Raw genomic sequence first — 10,075 nt, 5'->3', positions numbered from 1 at the left:
TCCCATATGGGGTTCTGGTCAGGTGAGTTTGCTGGCCAATCAAGCACAGTAATCCCATGGTCATTGAACCAGGTTTTGGTGCTTTTGGCAGCGTGGGCAGATGCCCAGACCTGCTGGAAAATGAATTCAGCATCCCCATAAAGCTTGTCTGTGGAAGGAAGCATGAAGTGCTCCAAAATCTTCTGGTAGACGGCTGCGTTGACCCTGGACTTAATGAAGTACAATGGACCAACATCAGCAGATGACATGGCTCCCCAAATCAACACAGACTGTGGAAACTTCACATTAGACTTCAAGCATCTTGCAGTGTGTGCCTCTCCATTCTTCCTCCAGACTCTGGGTCCTTAGTTTCCAAATTAGATGCAAAAGTTGCTCTCATCAGAAAAGAGGACTTTGGACCACTGAGCAACAGACCAGTTCTGTTTTTCTTTAGCCCTGGTAAGACGCTTCTGACATTGTTTGTTGTTCAAAAGCGGCTTGATAAGAGGAATACGACATTTGAAGCCCATGTCCAGGATCTGTCTGTGTGTGGTGGCTCTTGATGTACTGACTCCAGCCTCAGTCCACTCCTTGTGAAAGTCCTCAACACTTTTGAATGGCCTTTTCCTGACAATCCTCTCCAGGCTGCCGTTATCCCTGCTGCTTGTGCACCTTTTTCTTCCACACTTTTCCCTTCCACATAACTTTCTATTAATGTGCTTTGATACAGCACTTTGGGAACATCCAACTTCTTTTGCAATTACCTTTTGAGGCTTTCCCTCCTTATGGAGGGTGTCAATGATGGTTTTCTGCACAACTGTCAGGTCAGCAGTCTTTCCCATGATTGTGATTCCTACTGAACCAGACTGAGAGACCATTTAAAGGCTCAGGAACACTTTGCAGGTGTTATGGTTAATTAGCTGATTAGAGTGGGACACTTTGAGCCTAGAATATTGAACCTTTTCACAATATGCTAATTTTCTGAGATTGTGGATTTGGGGTTTTCATGAGCTGTAAGCCATAATCATCTCAATTATGGCACATCACAGCTTGAACTATCTTACTTTGCATGTAATGAGTCTATCTCATATATTAGGTTCACCTTTTGAGTTGCATTACTGAAATGAATGAACTTTTGCACAATATTCTAATTTTTTGAGTTTCACCTGTATATTATGAAATGGTTAACTTTTTACTCATTGTCTAATTATTGTTCTGAGTTTCCACATCGATTTAATTTATCTTGGGAGCTCACAAGATCAGAGTCACAGCTCAATTCCTCCAAGTATAAATTCTTTTAAGACTGTTTTTCAACCTTTCTGAACTTGTATTGACTTTGTCTTAAGAGGGACATTCCAGGTCATCCCAAGTCTTCATTCCAAACATGTTGGGTAAGTTTATAGATCTAAGAAACAATAAGTTTTGGTTTCTTGTGACCTTGTGTATTCTGTCACCACAGCCAACTATGACTTATTCAAGGAACTATGGTTAAGTAAAGAACTTAGCATAATAAAAGAACTATTCACTGTCAAGATTCCAGTAGTCAAGCTTCTCAATTTGATTCTGTTCACATATGTTGGACTACAACTTCCCTCATCCCAGCAGATAATTATAGGACATACTATTGTCTCTATCTGAAAATATTAGAATGAATAAGCTTGGTCTAGTTGTTTTCAGTTAGTCACAATGAAAAGGAGGATGGGTTTAATGCTATCTCTTTAATTCTTGGAATATGCACACTTGTCTACAAATGTTTTTTAAAATAAATTTTTATTGTGTTTTCCACCAATACAATTCAAATCATATTCACATTTTCAACTGTGTTTTGACATCTACAAGTATTATTATCTTATAAGTCCTAATACATTTAATATACATCCACCAATAATTGTTATCTTTATCTATAATTAGTTCTATCTTATATACCTATATATTTTACATATCTACACATCATTTTCTTAAGGTGTCTTACATTTAATATCCTCTTCTTATTTCTTATATCTATTATCTACCTATTCATACCATTTGTGCCAGATTGAATAGAGTCCTCCTTCTCTTTCATTTTTAACATAAGCATGTCCATTTCTGCACATTCCATTATTTTTGTAGGACTAAGTCCTCTGTGGGAGTGTTGGGTCTTTTCCACGTTTGTGCGAAAGCTATCTTGGCTGCTGTTAGAATATTGTAAGATAATATATTTTATTTCTTTTGGATATTGATCTTTAATTATTCCTAATAGGAAGAGTTCTGGTTTAGGTTCAGTTTGATGTCCTGTAATTTCCTGCATCCAATTTTTAATTTTAGTCCAATAGGTCCTGGTCTCGGGGCATAATCACCATATATGATAGAAGGTCTATAAATGTTTTATTTCCATAACATACTTATTTCCTTCATCTTGTTTACTGAGGTTTCTTGAAAAAATGGACTTGAAATGTTAGAATTAGCAAAAAGAATACTGAAAATACAAGTAGACTTGACTTATGACCACAAATTTTTATTGCTAACTGACAGTTGTTAAGTGAATTTTGCTCCATTCCATGACCTTTCTTGCCACTGTTCTTAAGTGAATCACTGCAGTTGTTGAAGGAATAATACAGTAAGTGAATCTGACTTGCCCATTGTATTTGCATGTCAGAAGGTTGCAAAAGAGATCACATAACTCTGGAACACTGCAACTGTCATAAATGCGAGTCACTCATCAAGCATCCGAATTTTGATCATGTGACTATGGGGGATGCTGCAACAGTCGTAAGTGTGAAAAACGGTCACAAATCACTTTTTTCAGTGCCATTGCAACTTTCAGGGGTTACTAAATGAACTGTTGTAAGGTGAGGACTACCTATATTGTTGGAAGCCTCAAATATTGCAGAGAAATCTGATTTACACTTGGGTCATGAAATGCTGAAATATGTAGCTGTTTAGAAGAAGCCCAAAATGTGATTGGTGAGGACCAGTTTCAGAAAGTGAGACTAAGTGTGGAAGAAGCACCTGCTCCTCCTTTGATGTTTATATTAATAAGTAATATAATCATAAGGATGTTTCAATGGAACCACTCAGGGGCAATTTTTGTTAATGCAACTGAAAATCATCTCAACCCTGTTCTTTATAAATTAACTTACATTGAGCTTTTTGGATACTCATTTTTTAAAAATGTCACTGATTAATTACACATAAAAAGCAGTCTGTTGCATTAGTTCATAAAAAAGAAACCACCGAGCAATAGCGAAGCAATCTTCTGTATTATTACTGCCAACCCAAAGAGTTCATGGACTTTGAAAGAAGTGGGATAGGAAGAGCACTGATGCTTTTTGGAACTTTGGTGTTGGAGAAGGCTTCCGAGATACAGCCAAGAAAAGAAACTAATGGATCATCAACAAATCAGAGTTCTCATTTGAGGTACACATGTCCAGGGTCAAACTATCCTACTTCAGACACATTATGTGAGACCTAGCTCTTTTTTTAGAAAGCTTTAATGCTGGGAAAGGTGGAGGGAAAAATAAGAAAAGTATGATCAGTAGCAAGATGGACAGGTGAGTAGCGATGAGTACATCTTCGGAAGAGTTGAAGGACATGATGTTTAGAGACAATCATGGAGAAAAACTATCTACCTTGTTGCTAAGAGTTTATGACAACATTATGGCATGTATTCATCATCATTGTCAAACAGCCCAGCATGCAAACTTTCCAATTCCCCAGAACTCTTCGTAAGGCAATGAGGAAGCAGAAGATGAAAATAAAGCAGGAAAGTCTAAAGATGAAGCCAAATGTTTCAGGTCTAAGATCAGGTCAGTCACAGATTGACATGCAGCACACCTTTCACTTAAGGACAAATAGTTATTGCTACAAAGTCTTCAATTGGTCTCTTGCCATGGCCTGCCTGGCAGAGAACACATATAATTACCCTTCCTATCAAGGAAGTCAAACTATTTACTGAATGCTGGGAGATCAGATACAGAATACACATATAGAATTATCTGGTGGCACAGTGGTCGGAATGCAGTATTACAAGTTAACTCTGCCCACTGTCTGGAGTTTGATCCTGACCGGCTCAAGGTTGACTCAGCCTTCCATTTTTCTGAGGTCAATAAAATGAGGACCCTTATTGTTGGGGGCAATAGGCTGACATTTGTAAATGGCTCAGAGAGGGCTAGAAACCACTGTGAAGCGGTATGTAAGTCCAAGTGCTATTCCTATTATTATTTTGGGCATCACACCTGGACCTGAAATATCTAGATTGCTACTAAAGGTTCATAAACAAATTGTTTTCAGTACAGGTAAGTTTCCTTTGGCTACTGCCGTGTTTAGTGATCTTTCACAATTATGTTGGTCATGAAAAAGTAAGTTTATGACCAATCCTTGCATTTACACCATTGCAAGCCTGTAAAGGAAAGGAAAGCTAACATAAGCACATCATAATTTCACATAGTAACTGCTTCACTGAATGATCAAACGGCCCCAATTGTGGTCACTAAACGAGGACAACTGTATCTCTTTGTTGCCTTTTGGTGGTGCTTGTCCAAAATTGTTGCCAGAATATAATATGAATATCCCTTCCTCTATTATCACAAATGCTGCTAATTTGGGAGATTACAAAAAGGTTAACTTTTCCGACTCGACTTTCCTCTAATCCAGGGACCTCCAAACTTGGCAACTTTAAGACTTGTGGACTTCAACTCCCAGAACTCCTCAGCCAACCTGGTTAGGGAATTCTGGAAATTGAAGTCCACAAGTCTTAAAGTTGCCAAGTTTGGAGGCCCTTGCTCTTGTCTAAACCATGGGTGTCCAAACTTTTGCCTAGGCCTCAATGAATGAAAAAGAATCGTTTGGGCCATATATAAAATATGTAATATCGCATCAACAACTTAGTGGCAGGCGATCCATACTCCAATCAAAAGCTAGGGGGTCCACACAGAACCAGGTACCACATAAATACCACACTCAGAATAGTCCAAAGCACACATTCTGGTAGAAAGACATTACCTCAGGACGGGTTCCAGTATGAGTTTGAAAGTTTGGAAGACTAAAGCTCTGGTCTCAGTGACTAATCTAGGTTGGATCCTGCATAATATAAAATCACACAATAATGTTGAAAGTTTACAATCTTGTGGAACCATATTACTAGCTGTTCAGGGGAGAAGATGACCTGTGGACCACTGGTTGGATATGCCTGCTCTAATCCTTGCAGGTAGTATTTACTTGCTAGATAATATATCTTGAGAACAGCACAGAAGAAGAAACACACACACACACACACACACACATTAAGGTAAATTTTAGTTTGAAGATGCCATCCTCAGCTACAATGCCACCGCAGTTGCATTTCCATATATCAGCAGAAAGTTTCCCCTTGAGACAAGGATCCCTTATGACTCAAACATGCCAGTGGTTAGTCTTTTGTACTCTACAATTGGGACTCAGAAAGGTCTACCTACTACCCAGCTTTGATTTACATTTTTAACAGCGCTCAAAATAGTGTTTTCTGTCCAGAAATACTTCAAAGAGACTTTTCAACTTCTATGAGGAAATTCCCACAAGATTGTTTACACAAAGTCCAGAAGTAGGAAAGAAGTAAACATTCAGCCCCGTTTTGTTAAACTTTGCGTGATTCAGAATGTTAAGCATGTCATGGCTGGCTGGGGAATTCTGGGGGTTGAAGTCCACACAACTTAAAGCTGCCTGAGGTTGAGAAACACTTAACAGTGTTGGATGGGAAGCTGAAAAACATATTAGATGAGGACAGTTGTAAACGACTTCAATGTCACGCGAAGAAACACAATAATTTTTTTTATTTGTTAACTGTGTTGACACCATTAATCTGACTCCCTTATGTAAGGCAACTTTTCTTGTATGGACTACAGGTAGTCCTTGACTTATAACCACAATTGAGCCCAAACTTTCTGTTGTTAAGTGAGACATTTGTTAAGTGAGTTTTGCCCAATTTTATGAACTTTCTTGCCATAGTTGCTAAGTGAATCACTGCAGTTGTTAAGTTAGTAACCTGGTTGTTAAGTGAATCTGGCTTCCCTATTGATTTTGCTTGTCAGAAGGTTGCAAAAGGGGCTCCCATGAACCTGGGACACTGCAACCATCATAAATCAGGACAGATAAACACACAACGATTTTACAGATGGGTTAAAATCAGTCTGAATGGAAACAGAAAGTTGCAGTGAGAAATTGTAGCTGGTTATTTATTTATTTTTATTTATTTGATTTGTCAATCGCTTAAAAGATAATAATACCCTGTTTCTCCAACAATATGGCCTCCCCCAATAGGAAGTCCCAGCATGTTTTATAGGCATGAAATGAAATTAAGCCGCTCCCCCCAAATTAAGGGCTATATTAAAACATGCGAAATGGGGGGAATAGTGGGGGGGCTTGCCGCTAGGAAGTACTTTTGTTGCACACCCGGATATGGTGCTGCCTGCGTTGACCCCAATATGAAGTGCCCCACCAACACCGAGGTCAACATCCAAGCCATCGCTGCCCGCCCGCCCGAAGATGCAAGCAGGGGGGAAATTAAGTCACCCCAGAAAAGACGACCTAGCCATTTTTTCGGGGCTCAAAAAAAAAAAAAAAAAAAAGACCCGGCCTTATATGAGAAACACGGTAGGTATAAGTATAAACATGAGCAAGAATACAGGATATAGGTACGAATAATGGGGACAATAGGACTGGAACGATAGGCATGATTGTGCACTTATTCACTCTCCTTAAAGACCTCTTAGGAATGGGGTGGTTAGAATCAATTAAAGATTTTTCAGAAAATGCAAGATAAATTCAGACTTGAAGGAGGCTAAGATAGTAGATCTTTAGATAGATAGATAATTTACACACTGATGTAAATTATTTTTTTACATCAGCGTGTAAAATATTTCCATGATACTCTGGATAAGGGTTACTCAGAAAATTACTGGCCTAACTCAATTACTTATAGATACAAACTTTGCAAGAACCAATAATATGGGACCCAAAATTTGGGTCGCAGACTATCCAAAACATACCTGTGATGACAGAAAAAAATATTCTAGTGATAAATTCTTTCCTTTCCAATTCTTCAGAACACATGATTTTAGATCACTTCTTTCTTTTTTAGCCACTCATGAATTTTCAGCTTGTTTCTAGGAAAATGAAACCAGGAGACCAACGATACTCAAAAGAGTCATAAGGAAATTACAGTATAACCAGTAAGAAAAACTGAAACCAAAAATCTTGCTAGTATTACTAACCGTCACGATTTCAATCTTGTTCAGTATCATGCAATTCTGTGTCTTTTCCTCCTTGAAGACCCAAAGAAAACCCCTTTGCTGAATGTTTCTTTCATTTCAGAATTTCCATTTTATACTCAACTACCTAGTAACTGTGTGTTTTACTAGCAATCAAATGCATTTACCGGTTTGCATAGCATAAAAGCTAAACAGTTTAAAAATTGTAAGTTCTGTGAACAAAACAACTAACAAAGAGCAAAAAAGGTCTATTGTACAAGCTAGGAAAAATGAAATCCTAGTTACTGCAGACAAGAATGAGTTAGTCAGCCTGATTCTGGGCAAGTCTTTCCTAATTCTTAATCACAATGAACTGTCACTTTTAAACTGATGCAAAACAGCAACTTACTATTACAGAGAATAAACTCAAAACACACCACTGTAATCCATATTAAAAGGAAAATAACCTCTGTTTCTGGGGTGGGGTGTTGCACTGCAGATTCCTGACTTCGATTCCTGACTCCCTACAGATTGTTTACACAAAGCCCAGAAGTAGGAAAGAAGTAAACATTCAGCCTCGTTTTGTTAAACTTTGCATGATTCAGAATGTTAAGCATGTCATTCTGGGGACTGAAGTCCACACAACTTAAAGCTGCCTGAGGTTGAGAACACTTAATAGTGCTGGATGGGAAGCTGAAAAACATATTAGATGAAGACAGTTGTAAACGACTTCAATGTCATGCAAAGAAACACAATAATTCCTGACTTCTAAGCCTCGATTCCTGACTTCTAAGAATGCTTTCTTGGCTAAATTTTCAAAAGTTACTTACTTTCTCTTTCCTCTTTTTAGAGCTAAGAGAGATTGGCCTAAAGCAGCGATAACCTTTTCCACAGCGTGTCCCTGATACAATGTGTGCACGACCCTCCCCGCCCCTTGCGTATATGCGTGCAACCCCCACCCCACCCCGGGTGCACTCGCCCTGCACATGCGTGGTAGATACCCAACGATCGGCTGGTGGGGGGCATGTGTGCATGCGCCGCGGGGCTCTTCCGGGTGAGTGCCACTTCTGGCACTGCGTGCCACTTCTGGCACATGTGCCATAGGTTCGCTATCACAGGCCTAAAGTCATCCAGTTGACTTCCATGCCTAAGACAGAACTAGAACTCACCGTCTCCTGGTTTCTATCCTAGCACACCACTACCCCAATCTATTTTCCTTGGCATTGGTACCCAATGGTTTTTGCATTATCCTGGTGCCCATTCAAGGATCAACGGGAGTTCATTTCATGTAATTTGCAATTTTCTTTTCCCTGCTTTCACTCCCCTATCTCTATCATGTATCCTGAAGTCCATCTGCAATTATCATAATTTCTATGAGTGGCAAAATTCTGGGACTACCATTGGCACCATTTCTGAACTGTTGTCAGTCATGGAGTGTTAAGAAAGCCCTCAATTCTGTCCTAGACAAAAAGTGTGTTAAGTGTGTGTTGGGTAGGGAATTTTGGTTTGTCTCTAGTGATGTTCTTTTGCTCATAAAAGGGGTTGTTTCTTATGGGTGGGGGAATTGCCGATAAATTTTCAGTGGGACAGTGTAGAGCAGGGGTGTCCATCTCACATCATTACATGATACATTGGGACTTTTTTCCTCTTTGCTAAACTGGGTGTGGGCATGGCCAGCACGTGACACATCCATCCCACAGGCCAGGAGTTTGACAGCCCTGGTGCAGAAGAATGGATGAAGACATCTGAATACTTCTTGAAGTTGCTTTTTAATGTCATGTACATTTGTATAGTAATCGTTCAAAGTTACAATGGCACTGAAAAAAGTGACTTATGGCCGTTTTTCACACTTCTGACCCTTGCAGCATCCCCATGATGACATTCAAAATTCATATGGTTGGCAAGTGGTTCACATTTATGACAACTGCAGTATCCTGGGGTCATGTGATCACCTTTTGGGATCTTCTGACAAGCAAAGTTAATGGGAAGCCAGGTTCTCATCCAAGAAACTTTTTCAGTTGCCTTTTGGAAAAAGTACCTTTGGGATAACCACGACCCTGGATGATTTGAGAATGAATTTCTTTCTTTCTTTTTCTTTCTTTCTTTCTTTCTTTCTTTCTTTCTTTCTTTCTTTCTTTCTTTCTCCCTTTTTCTCTTCCTTCCTTCCTTTCCCTCTTTCTCTTTCTTTCTTTCTCCCTTTTTCTCTTCCTTCCTTTCCCTCTTTCTTTTTCTTTCCTTTTTCTTTCTTTCTCTTTCTCTCTTTCTTTCTCCTGTCCTTCTTTCCTTCCCTCCCTCCCTCCCTCTCCATCCCGGAATATTTTCCCAACTACCCAGAGATTTTCCAAAACTGCCAAGTCGGAGAGAGAAGAAAGGAAAAGGAGGAGGAGCAAAGCGGGTTTTGAAAGGCGAAGTCCGGACGTGGCTCCACCTTAACTACCCCAATCTGAGCGCGGCAGGCCTCTCCCTCCACACAGGGACGGAGTCTGCCCCCGTCGCCCGTCTGCTCTCTTTCTTTCACTCGGGTGAATCCCCCTCCCACTTTTCTTTTTGTTGTTGCCCGCCAGCGACCACCATGGTGGCATCCGGCGGTCCCAGCACGGGCCAGACCTGCGGGCTCGTCCTGATTTTCGCCGTGCTCTTGCAATCCATCTGCGTGGCAATCACTTTCCTTTATTTCACCAACGAGCTGCAACAGGTCGGTGCGACGGTCATGGGTTCGTCCGACGGGGGTTGGGGTGGCTGTGGGGGAGAGAGAGAGGAAAGAAGGGAAGGTTTTCCTGCTTGCAAAAAAAAAAAAAAAGGAGGATTCTTCAGCGCACCCTCCTCTACTTAAGCTTGCAAGAGGGGTCCCTTCGGATGCGTGTCCTTTGCAACTCCCTCGGATTTTGCTGTGT

The 10,075-nt window shown here is 40.1% G+C and overlaps 1 protein-coding gene across 1 annotated transcript in view; it reads left to right on the top strand.

Annotated features, from left to right (window-relative positions):
- Positions 1 to 9,649: 9,649 nt before the first annotated feature.
- Positions 9,650 to 10,075, top strand: part of TNFSF10 (TNF superfamily member 10) — a 29,559-nt gene continuing 29,133 nt past the window's right edge. Inside the window, exon 1 of the mRNA XM_026666490.2 lies at positions 9,650 to 9,876. Within this exon, the coding sequence (XP_026522275.1) occupies positions 9,754 to 9,876 (123 nt within the window). The 5' untranslated portion in view covers positions 9,650 to 9,753. The remainder of the gene's footprint in view (positions 9,877 to 10,075) is intronic.

This window comes from Notechis scutatus, chromosome 4 (genome assembly GCF_049901735.1).
Source record: "Notechis scutatus isolate UNSWTSFEM ecotype Mainland chromosome 4, rNotScu1.2, whole genome shotgun sequence".
NCBI lineage: Eukaryota > Metazoa > Chordata > Lepidosauria > Squamata > Elapidae > Notechis > Notechis scutatus.
The sequence above is the reverse complement of the archived record's forward strand: the minus strand, read 5'-3'. Positions and strand labels throughout refer to the sequence as shown.